General features: G+C 43.9%; 1 protein-coding gene across 1 annotated transcript in view; it reads right to left on the reverse strand.

Moving 5' to 3' along the window:
* Positions 1-18,743, reverse strand: part of TMEM269 (transmembrane protein 269) — a 43,258-nt gene that overhangs the window by 17,864 nt on the left and 6,651 nt on the right. The window contains exon 4 of the mRNA XM_029578046.1: positions 16,957-17,022. Coding sequence (XP_029433906.1) covers positions 16,957-17,022 — 66 coding nt within the window. The remainder of the gene's footprint in view (positions 1-16,956; positions 17,023-18,743) is intronic.

The raw sequence follows: 18,743 nt of genomic DNA on the forward strand, positions 1-18,743 counted from the left end.
AATCTAGCAAAAAAAGCCTTGCAAAGGACATTCTACAAAAAACGTTTTACAAAAATGCACCAAACATAATTGATTAAAGGACCTTCATTTTTTAGGGCAATACCATCGCAAATTATATATTATATAATTTAGGACTGATGATTATATATTATGGGGCTAAGCAATGATTTCTTTGCCATTTGAAGTTTTGCAATGGTATTGCCCTAAAAAATGAATGTCCTTTAATCAATTATGTTTAGTGCTTAAAGTCATAGGTCTTCTCTGTTTAATGTTGAGTTGGGTCATAGATGAAAGAATTTTTGACACTAAAGCTCTTTGCATTTTACCCCTCAGGAATTCTTCTACACCAGGGGTGTCAAACTCCAGCCCTTGAGGTCCACCAAGAGCTCCGGTGGTCAGGATAGCCGGCATGAATATTCATGACATTTACTTGCATCCAGTGGCTCTAGTTTATGGTTAATTTGCATATTTTGGATATCTCGAAAACCAGGTCCATTGGTGACCCTTGAGGACTGGAGTTTGATTCCCCTGCTCTACGCTGAAAAAAGAAACAGTTATTAATGAAAAAGGCATCATTTTTTACAAGCTGCTCCTTTAAGAAGACAATGCAGTCAGCAATTAACTTCCCACACATTTGTTTTCAAATGCATGTAAATAAATGTGTTTGAAAATCAAATGGGATGCATTTAAAATTCATGAAAGCCATAATACAATTAAAATACTAAGAGAAAGCAGACCCAGAGAAGGTTTAGCGAAGAATAGAGACGTGCCCTAGGAAGGGGATCCTATGTCATACACCTGTAGAAGGACTTGCTCTGTGCTCAGGATTTTGTAGATTCCTCTTTAATTTCTCAGCATAAGAATGCAAAGAGCTGAAACAATAGGGTCTATTGTTTCCTGCAAGGGTTGCCGGGGGGGGGGGGGGGGGTGTTCCCTCCCCTCCCCCCCCCTATAATTCAAATGAATCTTTTCAAAATCAGTTCCCCCAGTCCTTTTACAGTCTATAGCCACAGGGGCAGTAAAGGGTCTGGGTCAGAACTGTACAATGAAAACATGCAGTGCATCAGAGAGTACATGAGATAATTTGCTTGACAAAAGATGGCTGCAACATGCAAATGTGTGTAGAATAGGTCCAGATCCCTTCCTTATTCCCCTGTAGGATTTTCTTCTGTGTTGTACAAATGGCTGTGCCAAGCAGTGAGAATCATCTCATAGGGCACCCACCATGCTCGTGGGCCAGGGTGCATCAAAAGGCACCGCTGTGCCCAATCCCTGTCACTGGAATGGTACATTATGGAGATTATTTGTTATATAGACAATCACTGCTCTGGGGTGAATCATAATGCTACAGAAGAAATAATCGATAATATGCCTCACACATGTCCACTGATAAACTGGAAACATGGTTTTGGGCCCGGCTGCAGTAATTTGTGTTGCTGCTTTCTCAAATCTTTGTTTTTTTTTCATCAGCAGTGTACAGCATAAACTCACATGCCTCAGACATTGGAGATGACCCCGCATCCCCGTGGCTTATGTTGCATAACCAATCACTTGACGGCTCAGGGGACAGAGTCTTTTTCTGCTAGCACTGGATGGCTCAGGGGGCTGGTACAGGGATTTTAATCTTTAGGCTAGTGGCTCACGCAGTTTGGCAGCGACTTAATGAAAATCGCCAAGTGCTGATAGGAAATGTGCGCGCTGCCTTAGTTCTCAGCTGCAGACCTCCGTGTCACAAACAGTAACTCTTTAACTGTCCCTCTGAGTGGAGAAGGCCTAGGACTGACACGGCCATAGAAACTGAATCCTCTCACTGGAGGTGGGGAAGAGAAGGAGGGAGTGGCAGAACTCTATCGGGCCGATACAGTAAATCCCGCGGCAGCGCCCGCTCTCCCAACGCGCGCCCAGGCCACTCTCCTGCGCGCGCGATCAAGTATTTAAATGAGGGCCCACGGTAAAAGGAGGCACTAGGGGCACTAGCGCGTCCCTAGCGCCTCTTTTCGGACAGGAGCGGCGGCTGTCAGCGGATTTGACAGCTGGCGCTCAATTTGTCCGGCGTCGGTTCTCGAGGCCGCTGACAGCCACGGGTTCGGAAAACGGACGCCGGCAAAATTGAGCGTCCGTCTTCCGACCCATGGGCACATTTTACTTTTTTTTTTTAATTTTTAATTTCTTTTTATTGTAGGGGCCTTCGACTTAGTATTGCTATGATATTAAGTTGGAGGGTGTTTAGAAAAGCAGTTTTTTCTGCTTTTCTGTACACTTTCCCGGTGCTGGCAGAAATTAAAATGTGCGGCTTGGCTGCACATTTTACTTTCTGTATCGCACGGGAATAACTAATAGGGCCATCAGCATGCATTTGCATGTTGCGGGCGCTATTAGTTCCAGGGGGTTGGCCGTGCGTTTTCGACGCGCCATTACCCCTTACTGAATAAGGGGTAAAAATAGCGTGTACTGTATCAGCCTGTATGTATCGGCGCGTACTATAACGGCCTGTATGTGAGAGAAGCTGGTACTGATGCTTCCTCCTGCTCCTTTGTGGTGTACAGGATGTGGGAGAGGAAGGAGAGACTAGTAATGTTGTCCATGCTGTACCTGTACTCAGGCCGATACAGTACAGTGCGCTTTTGGCTGCTCGTTTTCAACCCTGCTGACCTTACAATAGTTTAAATTCCTAGTTGTGCGTGGTCAATGGCTTCATGCTCTGTTGACGTGAAGTACAATCAAGTTCATGGTCATCCTCTATGCAAGAGGAAGTTTGGGGGTGCTACTATATTCCACTAAAAAAAAACCCCAACCAGTTTTGTGAAGTCACAAATTTGAATAGGACAAGGGACAAAATCTTATCTAAGTAGCAATGGGGAACCATCATAAAGTGACAAACATCTAGAATTCACAAGATGCTGTCACTCACTCCCAGCGCTGTAGATTGCCATCAATATCCTGGCATTCAATAACCTCACATTCTGAGTTGCATCTTACAGCCATCTTTGTGAGCAATACAAAACTGTATACATTCAGGGTGGCCAGCGTTCTCGCTCCAAAGAGCTCTCCGCTTGACCGCTTCCAGCTCCTTTCAATGTCGTATGTTTTACATTTTAAAAAAACCTCTTCCTCGTTAGGTAAATTCTCTTGCTTATCACCAACATGTCCTCCTGCTTGGCAAAGCCAAAATACAGTTAAAAGAAATTCTTCCAAAACAACATGGCTATTACTTCTAGACCACTTCCCATCTATTACATCCCACAGTTATCTGTGTTTTTGATAACTGGATTGTTGACTCTGGGTTTTGTTTTTTTTGGGGGGGGGGGGGTTTTGGAGCAGAAGTGAGATAAGATTCCCAGACTATCACAATTTTTTCTTTTACTGTACCTGCTCTGTCTCCTTGAACCAGACTTGTGCCAGTAAACTCCTGGATAAAACCCTCTATGGTTCTCAGCTGGAGATGCCACCAGCACGTCTAAATCTAAATTTCAGTGGCCCGTGGTCTTTGCTGGGAACTTGTTTCTATCCAGGTTACTCGACATCAGTGACACCTTGCTTTTTCACAGGAAAGGGTCTCCAAAACATTTAAAGTCGATGTTTAACTTAAAATAGGTTTTGGGGTAGAGAAGAGGGATGGGGTATTTTCTACAGTCAATTCCCCTCCCTCTGCTCAGCTATTTCTTTGATTTGACTGGAAGACGGCCATATGGGCCCGTTGAGTCCATACTTTCTCTCATTGCCTAATGCAGGGGGTAGGTAATCTTCTGTCCCTGAGTTGTGTTTTCAGGCTATCCCCAATGAATATGCATCAGACAGATATGCATACAACAGAGGCCATGTGTAGGGAAATCTACCTCATGCATATTCATTAGGGATAGCCTGAAAAAAACTGACTGGAGTGTGGCCCTCGAGGACTGGAAGCTCCCCCATCCCTGGCCCTATGACTCTGTGAAATTCCAGGGGAAGGAAAAGGAAACTTCCTGCCCCTCCCCCCCCCTCATCCCCCCACCACCACAGTGCATCTGGAGCCAATCCTGCAGCAGTAAGAAAAATTATTTCACAACCTCGAAGACGGCAAGTCCCTGGGTTAGCAATTTTCCTAGAGACTCGGCACACTGGATTACCCACCCTTATCTTTTTTCATTGCCTGCATACTATAGTGAGTTCCACAGCAGCAGCCTACGAAAGCTGGATGTAATGTAGTCATAGCCACTTCTGTGTCTCTTACAGTGCCTGCTCTCAGATGGCCAGTAGGGGTCACCACTGGCTCTCCCCTTCCTCCAAGAGCTGAGACCCCTGTCTGTCTGGCATTTTCTGCTTCTCTCTGCAGCATCCCTAGTGACCTTTCTTTTGAAGCACTGCCAGTGCACACTGAGCTAGTCTTATCTTACACGGCCAGCACTTGCACTTTTCTCTTATCACTGAAACCTGATAAGTTTTGTTTCCCTGCAAAGTAACAGTCTGTTCCCTCCAGAAGAGGATCTTAAAACAGATCAGAACAGGAACAGGGGCTCCCGCAATTGTGCACCGTCAATCCAAATTCTCCTTTTTCCCTGTGAAAATATGAAGAGTGTTTCACGTATCTCTAGTGGGTAGCATCTGAAATAAATACACAAGAATTGTAATGGTTCCTGCAGGCAACTATTGCCAAATGTAGATGTAATTTTAAATGAAAGAGCATAATTTTTTTAAAACTGAAAATTACATTTACAAGGAACTCTGCCATGTCAAGGCATTTTGGGACATGCAGCCTGCTTTCTCAATAGGAAAATCAGGGATACTCAAAAGTGGCCCTCCAGTGAAAAAAAATGTAATTGGAATGGAACTGGAATGGAATGCAGGATGATTCTGTCTGGAGATGACAGGGACCAGCAGCACAGCCCCTGCCTATTGACATTAATGTCTGAAGGACCCCAGGCAGTTTTACTCTGTGGTTCTATGTGCAAAACAAGCCATGCTTAATCTGTAACCTGAGCAGAGGAGGCTGAGAGAAGCAAACCAAAGGCCTTGCTTCGCAAAATAATTGTTTCTAACTAGGGCTTTCTGTAAATAAACAGGATTTGCCCCGAATCAAACAGGTAGCCTGGGATTGGCTGACAAGTCATAGATGTCTGTCCTGAACTTGTTTTCTGACCTTCCCCTACCGCAGGGTCCAATAAAAGAGCAAACCGGGTTCAGATTTCGAGGTGGAAATTAGCTAAACTTCTCCCTGGGCTCAGCAACAATGCAAGCAAACAGCACCGCCTTTTAGGGGCCGTGGCATCACAGCTGGGACTCTAGCCAGCTCCAAGGTGGAAGGGTACACATGAGTCAGAGAAACATTTCAGCTGCTATTTCTAATTTTTCACATTGAGTTTAGGAGACATGATCATTCACTTTTTTGGGTCTATATTTAGGGCTCCCACCTGGCTCTGATTGTTTTTCAGGACAAGCTGATCCAGTCTTGGTCCTTCCCCACTTGTAGTCTTGCTTTTCTAGGGGGGTTCACCCTGTCCTGACAGAAATGGAGCCGGCTGGCATTCCTTTTTTAGGTTGCTCTATGTTTCTCTTTCCAGGGTAAATGAAACACATTTTCATAGAAGATATTAAAAAATAATGGAGGACATGTTGAGGCAGTACTAACTGTAATTTAACCTTTCATCCCATTGGTTTCTGGAATGGGAAGGCCCAGGTTCCCAGAGTAAAAAAAAATCCAAAATTTACCAGCTCCAAGATAAGAAAAACAAGATTCCAGAAGTCATGACTTGCCCCTTTCCACTGTCTCTCTCTCTCTCTCTCTCTTATTTTATTGAATTCTGTAATTATCAAAACATCTCCTGGGATTACAAATAACTGTGGAATGGTTTATTTTATATATACAGAGGGCAAACAAATAAATAAATAAACCAATCCAGAACAGTGTGAACCTGTCCTCAATGACCAGAAACAAAGAAAGAGAATTTTATGAAGGGTCTGCTCTGCTGCCAACTGAGTAGCTAGCTCCAGCCATGCTGAAATGTTAAGGTGTTTGATTTGTAACTCCTATCCATTCATCCTAGAGAAGAGCTCTGATGTAGTGAGGAAAGAAGGGACAGGAGTGACTCACAACTCTTGCCAACTGGCTCCAGGTAACCTGCCCTGACTTTCAGACAATTCTGCTAAAGTTTTAAAAGCGTCATCGCAATGAAATAAGGCTATGGAATCCACAGCCCTCCTTTTCCCATGGGGACAGCAGGACTACAATTCCCAGAATGCCTTGAGGTGCAAATTGGAAAAATCACACAGATCAATGTCCTGGGGCCACCAGCGAAATGGTGTGGCAGCGGTCACTGAATCTCTGCCCAGCAAATATCTTGCACTTAATGAAATGAACATTAAATACAAAAAAAACCCTTTTTGAAATGTTAAAAGATTTTGTGTTAACCTGCAGTGGCTCTCAGATGGCATCAACACTGAGCAATCAGACGGGTGCTTAAGTCAGCAGGGAAGAGATATAGGGGCCTATTTACTAACCAACGACGGGTATAATTCACCACAGCTTCCGTTATTGGAAAGGGTCTTATTCACTAATACGAGCCGATGCAATACAGAGCGCTTGGTTTAGCACACAGCATGACGTGCAGTTGGACGCGTGTTTTGGACGTGCTAGAATAACTCCCAATGCAGTAATGGGATTAGCGCATCCAAAACACACGTCCAAACCAATGCATAGCTAATAGCGCTCATCACATGTAAATGACATGCAGATGAGGCTATCAGCTGTTACCCCCGATGCAAAAAAAATCACGGTGCTACTGACGCACACGTGTTAACATGCAAACTTTAACGCCAGCCCCGGTGCTGGCGCTGTTTCACACGCTCCAAGCTGCCACAAAAAAGTCAAAAATACTGCTTTCCTGTGGTTCCTCTTACTTGATATCGTCACAAAAAATGGGTGCCCGGGTTGGTCGCACGTTTTTATGCGCGGCTTATTGCATCGGCCCCATAATGTGGATTACTGCGCATCGCGGGTTGGTTAATAGACCCCCATGGTGAGGGAACTAACCCTAGTGCAGACGATCAATGGCATGAGGGGGCTCTGAAAACATCAGAAACCATTAAACCAGAGGATAAAAAAGGTCCACATGCCACCATTCATCTTCTGTGCCATTTGCAGTAATTATATATATATATAATCTTTGAGATCCCTTTTTTGGATAAATAAGGGAGGAAGGAGGGAGGGAAGATTGAGACCTAGGGAAACACAGCCACCGAAACAGAAATAATGGGGGGGGGGGGGGGGGGGGGAGACCAGGGGGCGAGACCTCGATGGGTCATTTAGCATGCAGTTACTCACTAACTCCCTGGTTATCAGGGCTCTCTTCAAAGCCGTTTGCCCGGATAAGGTGACTTGGGACTTGCCCTCCCCTGCCCAGCTTAAAAACACGCGGGCTTCCAAAATAGGAAGAGGAGGCGTTCCCGGCGGGGATAGGGGAACAACTTGGGTAGATCGCATTTCCAAATCTATGCCCGTTGTTTTCCAGCAAAATTTCTGCCCGCAGAAAAAACACAAATGCAAAGGCTGCGGGTATTTTGTACCTGAAGGCAACTTTCAAAAGGAAACCACCCATGAAGTTTCCTTTTTCAAAATATTGCCATAAGGTAGGTGGGGACAAAGTGGATTTTGCGGCCTCAGGGGCTGTCAAAAATTGGCACTAATGATCCCACACTAGCAGAGGGATAGACTATAACAAGTTTAGGCAACTACGGTCTCGAGTGCCGCAAGCAGGCCTGGTTTTCAGGATCTCCATAATGAATATGCATGAAGAAGATATATTTGCATACACTGTGGGCAGTGCATGCAAATATACCTCATGCGTATTCATTGCGGGTATCTCAAAAATCAGATCTATTTGTGACGCTCAAAGACTGGACTTGCCCATTCTTGGACCATAACCCAGGGAGTCAGCGTGTCACACCAGTCGTTCCGATATCAAAACCCAACAATTCTAAAGCTTCATTTCACTAGCCCCGAATAAGCCTGCAAACAGCTGACATATATTGTTAGAATCTAAAGGTTCTTTTACCTTTCTGTTGGAAAAAGGGGGGATTTTCCAGTGGTCTCCAGTAAGACACGAAGGGTCTTTCATTACCTGCTTGCAATTGCATCAGTTATGAGCATCTTGCCTTAAAAATACTAACAAGAGTTACTCTACTCTTCTAATGCAACTGCCCTAGTTGTCCCATCTTCGACCCCTTTTAACATCCCTAATGCCTCATGGCGGCACCCAGTAAATGGGATTCCACACTCTTGGCAAGCACCAACTGAGCTCTTCAAATGCTGGCCTTTTCACGTATTTTCTCATACTTGATATCTCCAGTTAGCACCTTTCACATAATGCTGAATCTGAAAGACCCTGGCAAAAGGCATCTGAGCATTCTTTTTCACTCAACTATTGCCCAGTAGCTACTATGGAATTTGTTACCAAAACATAAGGCCAGATGTTGCTCAGGGAAGAAGGTTCGAACATCTGGCCCTGTGACATGACAACGTGAAAGGTAAATTAATTGCACTGGTTTGTGCTCTTCACAAAATCAGCCATAAATAATTGCCTTCTCATAGGGCAAAAACAATTTCGACGTTCATGAATACTTGACAAGAGGTTAAGGCTTATTGTCAGTAACTGAAAATCCATGAAACACTGAAAATTGTCAATGATTTATTCATTTCTTTGAATTTCCATCTCAGAAACAAGTGGTGGCAGTGAAATTCTTGGACCTTGTGGCAGCAAAATCTCGGTGCAAGAGAGCAAAGTGTGGAATCCCTTTATGTTAAGCAAGAGATGGCCGAGATACAACGATGCCAGGTAGCAGCAAAGTTTGGAAATGCCTGGAGCAATTCTGAATACATTTTTTTTTTTGTGTCCAATTAGCAAGGAGATTGGGTTTGAGACAAGAAGATCAAAGTTTTGCATCACAAATTGCTATAAATGTATTTTTTGCACCATCAGGCTTTGGCACGGTATAGTTCCAGTGATGTGCGCTGATATCTCAGGGGAAGTGTCTCATAGGACATAAAGAAGACAACCAGTGTCTGTCCAATGCAAAAAAAAACAAACCAGGTCCAGCTTTCAGCATTTCTAGCCAGATTGCTGCTCGTGAAAATATTCACTTGAGGCATTTTTTTGTACTTCGGCTAAACTTTTGTCTAAATTTTGCACTGTCAGCAATAGATTAAAAAAACACAATCCCCACCCTTCCCAAAAGGAAGACAACTGCTGAATCGGGGAAAAAAAAAAGGGGAACAACGCAAAAACAACTGTTTTATTAAACTGCCCGCCCTTCCCCCCACCCACCCCGAAGTGATGCCCAGGAAATGTGCCCCAGCATTTTATTTGCAGAAAAAGAGATGTGTTGTGTCCATGGAACAGTCATTGACTTGCTTTTTTCGCCTTTCCCTTACAAAGCTCTCTTTCTAGTGGCTGCACGTGGCTGGGTAGGAGTGTTTGTGGGGTGATGTCTGTGCTATGGTGGTGGGCAAGCCTCTGTAGTGAAACCACCATGAAACAAACAAAAGCTGGATAATTCTTTGTCTTTTTATAAATGATTTTTTTTTTGTTATGTTCCCTCGATAGATTTATTTTTATATATATGTAAAAATATATTTTTTAGTGTTTCATTCAAACCTGCTGGAAACCTACTGCAAGTTGGTCCGCTAGCTGAAATAAATAGGGTCATTCCATAGGGAGGACCAGGGATAACACACCGCATTGAGACAGAAGGCAAAAAAAGAATCAGCATTAAATCACAACCCTTAGAAGGTCTCTGCACAATTCCTCCTCAAAAAATGGGCACTGAAAACTGAGATCCAGGGGGCGCAAGAAGGGGGAACATCTTCTCAAAAAAGTGGATTGTACCATTGGTGTACGGACCCTGCTTTTCAATGGATGCAACAATACAGTCGTCATTTAGTGATAAGGTCAACAAAAAAAAAAAAGGGGGAGCAGCATTCAAAACCAGAACTCCCAAATCACTCTGGTGCCTCAGAAATTATTCCAGGTCAAGAGATATTTTTACCAGGTGCAGGAAATACGTAAGTCATTGAACTCGGAAGTCAAGGGTGTGATCCTTAGAAGGAAAGTTACAGAAGGGGCGAGGGAAATTATCAAAGTTTTGCTCCAGTATGGCCTCAGCGTTTCCCCCTGAAACATACTGGGACATTTTTTCATTGGTATGGAAGGGCCCATTGGATCCTTACAAGAGCAATGTGTCCCTAGATAGATGGATTGAGCCACCCCCATAGGAACTGCTACAATGGATCATCCCAAGAAATATAATGCACCCCTAGAATGTTCCAGAACCAGAAGTCCACTGTAGGAAGAGAAAGCAGTTTTGCAGACTCTCTTGCAGGTGTTTGCAGAAAGAGCACTAACATAGTTGGATCTGTTGTGTGCTACTGAGAAAAAATACTAACCCAAAGGAAGAGGTTAGTGGGATATTGCTCCCTTTTTTCAGACTGCTACTCTAGGGAGGAAACCTGCTAACTTTTCCACTGTTTTAAGAACTAGGGCTTAGTTAAGGAGCAAAGATTTCTCAGGTACTGCAAAACAGCTTTTATCCTTTGGGCTTCTTGTCACTTGCTGGAAAGAATCCTGTTTTCATTTTGTCAGTTTGGAGATTTTGTGCTCCTAGGGGTATCACAGTACTGGATCCCATTAGATCCCGCTGTGCTAGATCCTGGCTGCAGTGTGCTGGCACAAATCAGAGAGGAACGGCTTCAGGGTTCCAATATTTCAACCACTGAAGCTTCAAAGACTATGGCTGAGGTGAACACGGAGAAAGACCTAACACTTTGGCTCCTCAGCAAATAACGAATTTTATAAGTTTCATTGGTACGTGCCTGCCTTCCCTTGAATACTTATTTGATAAGAGGAGCTCTGCCATTAGCTGTCTATTCACTGAAACGAGGAACTTGCAGTCCCACAAGACTTTGCTTTCATCTCTAAACCCTCCCTACCAGTTCTTAGTGGAGTAACAAAGAACCACTGTGGAGGGCCATTGAATAAATTATTGGTACATTTTTAAATTTTCTTTTTTTTTTCTATTAACCGCTAAGAATCTGGCCTAAACAGAAGATTTCCTGCCAAAACAAGATATTTTCTAGAAAGGCTTCAGTAAATTTGAAATGATATAGTTTTCCTTCCAGTCTGTGAAATTTTTAGTTGATGCTTAAAAAATCTTTCTTGGTGATTTCATGGTAGGTTACAGAATGATCCTTATTAGGAAAGGAATGGAGAACAAAACAGAGAATATCATAATGCCTCTGTATCGCTTTGTATGGTGCGACCTCATCTTGAGTACTGTGTGCAGTTCTGGTCATCTCATCTCAAGAAAGATATAGCAGAATTAGAAAAGGTACAGAGAAGGACGACCAGAATGATAAAGGGGATGGATCAATTCCCCTATGAAGAAAGGCTAAAGAGGTTAGGGCTCTTCAGCCTGGAGAAGAGACGGCTGAGGGGAGATATATAGTTGTCTATAAAATAATGAGAGGAATGGAATGAGTAAACATTGTACTTTTTGAAAGAGTAAACAACTGATTAAAGACCAGGGGACATACAACAAAGTTACTGGGTAATAAATTATTCTCGCTTATTAGTTTTAAATGTTTTACTCAATGCATAATTAAATTCTGGAATTTGTTGCCAGAGGATGTGGTAAAAGCTATTAGTGTAGCTATGTTTAAAAGAAGGTTTGGACAAGTTTCTGAAGGAAAAGTCAATAAACAATTATTAAGGTAGACTTGGGGAAATCCACTTCTTATCCCTGGGATAAGCAGCTTGGAATCTTTCTATCCCTTGGGATCCTGTCAGGTACTTGCGACTTGGATTGGCCACTGTTGGAAACAGGATACTGGGCTTGATGGTCGGACTGAGTATGGCAAATCTTATGTACTTATTTTCTTTTAAACAAAAGATTATAATGGATTACCAACTGAAACAAAAATATTGTCAACTATTTTCAGCGTGTCTTAGAGTGAACTCATACATAGGGGGGAAAATGTGAGGTTTCGGTGCTCAGTCCTTAGTAGCAGGAGAATGGATCAATTTCAAGTGTCTGATCAATCAGAATGTGGGATTTCTATCCCTCCATTCATGTCCATGTTACTTATGTTTTTAATACATCAAGCCTCCAATCTAGTTGGAAAACTGAATTTTTGATGTTATATAGTGACATTTTGGCCCAACCTAATGGCTCAGCAGTACTGCTGTGTGCTGCTGTGCAGAAGATCTAGAGTCAATTTCTGGACCTGACTTCTGCTCACCAGATCAGTGCTGGAGATGCTGCAGACATAGCGCGCCTAACTCCCTGGGGTGGAGGAGAGTCTTAGCCATTGCACAGAGGTGATACTTACTGGCTGGAAATCAGCTTCATGTGCATGGCTTCTGGAAGAAGCTTTGATCTCTGGCTCCTGACCAAGGTCTGTCACTGCAATGATTGGGCTAAGTGTGTGTGTGTTTGTGTGGTGGTGGTGGTGGGGGGGGGGGGGGGGGGTAAACATGTAGTTGTGAATGAAGGTTCAAAGCATAATGGCCCAAAAGAGACCGGTTCCAACTGAGATGGAACCTCAAAGACGCAGGAGGAAACTATTGATCCAAAAAAGCGACATTTCACCTTTTGGAATACTTCTTTAATACAAAAATGACTTGCTCCTGAATAAGTCAGTTGACAGAGCTTTAAACCCCCATACCGCACATATTGCCAATCTCAGCCAAAAGGCCAAGAAGGGACTACTGTCAGCTCATGGCTCAGATCTTATGTTTCATCTTAGCCAAAAATGATACTGAGACGGACTACTTTAGAAATAATGGTTTCTCTTTACTCTTCAGAGAAGTGAATTTTTTTTTTTAGCAGGGGATTTAGTCATTCTGCTTTGCAATGGTTGTTACATTATTCTGTCCCCAATGGGAGCTGAGTGGCAGAAAGTTATTCTCCCACTCCTCCCTCTACCATCACACCCCACACTACAACCACAATCTTAGCTTACCTTTCAGACCTTGGGCTTGGATCTTAGCCAAAAACAGGCCAAGAGGCAAAGTAACTTTAATGTAATGTAAGGATGTCACCAAAGTGTCACTTACTAGAGACATTAGAGTACTTACAGACAGTGAATGATAACATAAGACAGTGGGAGATGTCTAGTGAACAGTGTGCTTAAAAAAAAAATCATGAGCCCACTTTGGCTCATGTTCTTTCATCTGGGCTTCCACCCTGGGAAGGTGACTGAGGCTCAAGGTTCGAGTCCCTTGGCCTTCAAGGAGGAGGGAGATTTCTTAAGACCCAACGAGGAGCCTAAGAGTGAGAGAACCAAAAAAGATGAAGAGTGGTGAGAGGGTTCCCATGCTCCTTGTATCTCACTGGAGGGTGGAGTTTCTGGCTGAGTCAGAAGAAGGGCTACCAGGCTTGAAAACTTGCATCCGAGGTACTGCTTGCCAGAAAGCAGATGTTCATTTCAAGAGTGTTTCGAGTTCTTCTGTAGGATTTCAGAGTCTATATCAAGTGACTCAGCTACCAAGAAGGGAAAACCCAAGGAGGATCCAGCAACCCAGAGTACCTCTGCTTGTAGGTAGTGTGCTAGGAGAAACCCCTGGTATGTGCATATTATGCACGGGCTGTGATTTTTAGACTGTATCCAATTTTTGTTTTTTTATGCATTGCTCTAAAGTGTATCATTTACTGAATGCATTCATGTGCAGCAAATACCCCAGTAAAGGATTTATATTGGAATAACCCCCAAACTGACATGTGGTGTGAGTTTTTGTTACTGGAGATTGTTGGCTAGAGAACCTTCTGATCCTACGAGCCCTGAAAGACATTTTGCTGTCCCCCGTGTTGGAAAGAACCCAAGGGAACATGGGCCCATGCATCAGGTAGAACAGGGGTTATTTTAACTAAAAGAGAAAATAAGTATAGGGTTATTCTGGTTCTTGATTAAATACTAACTTGCTACCTTTTACTGATAGTAACTGTTACTAATTACTTTGGGATTTGGTTACTCACCTTGCCAAATCCATGATCAAGTTGTGTATTAATCAACAACAGTAGGTAGGTCTCTGCCCCCAGAGAGGGCTTAAAATCTAAATTGGTACCTGGCGTCTCTGGGTTTCAGTTCACTGCCATTCCTCCACACATTTAAGAATTAACTTGTGCAACTCTGTCCAAGGATGTTTCGGATTTGTAATTTAATCTGCTTTTCGTTTCTCACTATAGTAGGCAGTGATTGGTTGAGCCCTGGCCAGCGGGGGATGCATGACCTGAATGTTAATTGCATTCTGCTGGCAGCTCCCAAGAAAAAAAGAAAGGAGAGAAGATGAGGTAGAGAGACGAGACACGTGCCTTATGCAAAGCTGACTCTTGTTGGTGTAGTACATTTTGTTCTGGATATTTTTAGCCTGTGAAGCCGCAAGAGGCTTGCAAAAAAAAAAAAAAAAAAATCCTTTGTAAAGAAGGCTCCAGAGAAAGAGGCATGTTTACAAAACAGAAAAAGAAAAAAATTAATTGGCCTCCACTGAAAATTTCTAGCCAAGAAGAGGGAGGCATGTACTCAGGGGTGGTATCGTAATTGTTTGGATTGCTCTGTTAGAACACCGGACCCCAACGTGTTCCGCGGGGACGGCTTTTCAGAAAAGATGCCCCTTTCCAAGGTCAAACCGTACTTTCTTCCCAGGGAATTGTGAAAAGACCTTCTAGAGTCATGGCCTGAGCAGCCAGAGAGGAACACCAGTTGTATATAAGCAAAGGAAGAAAGGTCTACAAGCCACCATGTTGGACCGGAATAGGGGAGAGACAGTTGTACCATCCTGGAGACAAGCGTGGCAGAGAGAGTGCAGGACAGCACTGCCCCTCCATGTTCACCGCCCTTCCCCCGCCACCCCTTCAAGCTCTATTTTGCATTTTCCTGTTTCAGGAGCACCACAACATCCCTTAACCCCTTGTTCCGAGCTTTTCCCCCTGTTAAATCTGCAGAATGGAAAACTCCATGGGCTCTAATCCTCCGCACCCCCACACCATACGAATCATTAAGCAGAAATGTCTGAGAACAGAATGAGGGATTTATCGGTCATAACCAGACCGCGTGAGGTGAATCCTTGGGCCAGTCCGACTTCAGTAGAGGGCAAAACTACGGAAACGATGGCAAAGAAAGCGCGGCACCTTGGCACAAGCACATTACAGGATACCAGGCAGACAACATGATTTCAAAAAGGGGGGATCCTGTCAGACATCTGATTGCATTCTTTAGAGAAGCGATGAAAGTGAAGCATCAGGGAGGTGTAGTAAACATGGCCCATCTGGACTTCAGGGACATTTTTCTTCAATAAAGTCCAGTGTGCAAGCTGGCAGAACTGAAACGTGCTTGGAAAGACAGGTAGGATAAGTGATGGGTGGGGAGACATGCAAGTTTGCTCAGTTGTATGATAATAAGAATATGAATTATTTAGCCTGCTTTCCAAATAGTGCTCAAGGCAGCTTTATAGCATTCTCAGTAATTCAGGTACTTTAACACCCTTCCCCAAAGAGCTTACAATCTGAGGATAGCTTTTAAAGCCATTTCCACAGGTAAATCACCCGCCCCCATGTGCAGATAAACTTAAGCACATAAGTCCTTTTATAACTGCAGTGAGCTGAGGTGTTCCTTGGAGTAAGGGTGAGGAGGGGTAAATTTTCCCCCAAAAAAACATTGGGGCCGATTTTAAATTTTACGTGCGCGGGGTACATTTGTGTGCACTACCTGGTGCGCACAAATGTACACCCGATTTTATAACATGTGCGCGCTACCGCGCGCACATGTTATAAAATCCAGGGTCAGCGCACGCAAGGGGATGCAAACTTGTGCACCTTGCGCGTGCCAAGTCCAAGGGGAGCCCCGATGACTTTCCCCGAAATCGGAGCAGCCTTGGAGGGAACTTTTTTTTGGATCCTCTCCACCTTTCCCTCCCTTCCCCTAACTAACCCACCCCCCAGCCCTACCTAAATCCCCCCCCACCTTATCTTCCAGAGTTACGCCTGCCTCTGGAGGCAGACACCGCTGTAGCATGGAAGCCTCCATGTGGAAGATAGAAGGTGAGGGCCACTTCTGACTGACCCATGATTCCATCATTTGTGCCAATTTTATGTTCGGTTTTCCAAGCAGCAAGCGCCTCCCACTTTCTTTTCCGGCATGGCGCTGTGCCATAGTGATAAAGGAGGAGAGTCGGTCTCAGAGCCTAAACCCCCCCCGAGCGATCCCCCAACAGGCTTGGATCTGCTTGTGCTAGACCTGGACCCCTCTATGTCTTATGACCCAGGTCAACCTTAATAGAATGGTCCTTCCCCCCCCCCCCCCCAACTCACCAAACCCTGGTACTTGTCCACCTGTGCGCCATGGGAGGAGTCCTATAAGCATTTTTCCTATAGGCACAAAATGGGAAAGGCCCTTGAGTACATAAGGCCCCTAGAATGTAAAGGGAATGGGAGTTTAAGAGAACCAGGACGCGCTCTCATTCTATCAAGGCTGACCCGGGCTAAGTAGATTACACCACGTCATCCTAAGGCATCGGGTTAAGCAGGAATTAACAAATCCTTTTTTTGAAACGGAACTGGAATCATATCAGCTCACTGTCTGTCTCCCTGATGGTATCGTCTGTGAATATGAAGCTGTTTCTGCCTCTTTCCGTGCTAGTAAGGATGTTAAATGGCATCACGGCTGGAGTCCAACCATGCTTGTACAATGACACCTGCTCAGAGTTCCCCTACAGAAAAGAATCTAACCAGGTTTGGGGAAAGCTTGACCTCATTTTATAAAGCACGCACTGAATAATGGTAACGGGTGGCTTGTTATTTTGTATGCCTCTGATCTCAAGAACCAGAATTTGGTTGCTGTGAGTTTCCTCTCTGGTCTGCTCAGTTCTGAAAAGCCTATAAGATCATAACGAGGGCCTGAATGAAAGCATGCGCAAAGTCCTCATCCGTACTCACCGGTAGGAGGCAGCAGCATCAACATCGTGGCTGGGCTACGGAGGGAGAGGCAGCCCTCTTCCACAGCTGAGGATTCATGAAAGAGAATTACAGATCATTACGTCAGGCACACTGCACCTTTTACGCTAGCTGAGAAAAGCCAACCAAGAGCCCTGGTAGCAGCAGCATAAGCTACAGCTTATGCTGCTGCTACCAGGGCTACCAGGGCCAGATGCTACCACAGAGCATCAAACAGTTCCACGTGTCCATGGCAAGTTATCATAATTCCACTGCCAGTGCATTCATTTTCTGCTAATAAAGATGATTTTTTTTGTTTTGCTATCATTATTTCATTATAATTAAAGAGGGTTTGGAGGCATGATATAGCAGTTTCTGTCTCCTCCCTTTTATGGGCTCAGGTACATTGGCAAGGATAAACAAATCAATAAACATATCCTGTCTCCAGTCAACTGGTGCATATGGCTTACACATTATTGTCTGTGCAGATAGAAGTTACCAATAAAAGGCAAAAAGGTTTGCCAGCAATCAGCAGGGGGTTTATTTTAAGTTCTGTAAGTATTAGCAGTCTATTGAGTACTCTAAGGTCCTTTTGAGATTTCTATATTTTGCGATTGAACTATTGACAGCAGCCAAGCTAGCAAAGAACGGGCACTGATTAATGGATGCTCACTAGATCTAATTAGTCCATATTGACTGTGCATGCACAAATGACATCATATTCTACATTTACCGATCAGATTCCATTCCATATGAGGCGGCTTGTGACACTGTTCTAAACATGGCTCCTCCCACGTTCAGGGGAAACTCCAGAGGAGAAATCCAAGCAATTCATACAGCAACATAGCAGTCTAATTTTATAACTGGGACAAGATGATAATTGCCATTTGCTCTGAGTACTTTGGAGCTATTACACAATGCGCAGAGGTATGAAAGAATATCTGTCAAAAATATCCCTCCAATGATGCATGTTAATGAGTACAAACAAGACCCTTGAGCTGCCGGCGTGGTTGTTTCTGTGGCTTTGGTTTAATTCGCTGACTACGAATCATTTCTTCAAGTTTAAGCTTCTAAACAGAACCGAGATAAAACTTAGCCAAAGAAGTTGTACACGACCTGTTTAAACCATATGGGGCACCTCTTCATCTGAAGTAAATATTTCTTTTGGCTGAATTCTTGTCTTGGTCCTACAAAGGTGTCTCAACCAGCTGAGAATCCAGTTTTCCCCAGGGCCAACATGGCTACCAAGCGTCTTCCTATAGACACATTGGTTAACAAGAATATTTTGAAAATAAGCAACTGCTGATGTAACACAAAGTAACGAGACATCAAGGCACCAATAGATCGAAGAAGCATCAGGGCAGGCCCAGACGACTTGCCTCAAACCTCAAGGAAATTTCACTAACCAGTGAACATAACGGTTAAAGGTTGAGAAACTTGCAGAGTTGTCAAGCTGCATTAAGTTTATTTGCTGACTCTTTGACTAAGCCACTATCTGGCAGAGACAGCTGTTGATAATAACCGACTTTTTCAATGGCGAAGCTTGGATTAAATAATACAAATAACACAGGAAACCTTCATTCTCTATAAAATCATGACATAAAGGAAGTTGATTCTATATGACTGGAAGTTTACAAAGTTCGGGGGGGGGGGCGGGGGAGAGCATTTTTCCATAGCCCATACCTGTCATGCTAACATGAGCAGCACATGGCAATACCAAACATTGGATAGTAGCTTATGCAAGAACACATCTGATCTTCCTCTTCCATTTTCATGGAAAAAAATGTGCA

The sequence above is a fragment of the Rhinatrema bivittatum genome, chromosome 15 (genome assembly GCF_901001135.1).
Source record: "Rhinatrema bivittatum chromosome 15, aRhiBiv1.1, whole genome shotgun sequence".
NCBI lineage: Eukaryota > Metazoa > Chordata > Amphibia > Gymnophiona > Rhinatrematidae > Rhinatrema > Rhinatrema bivittatum.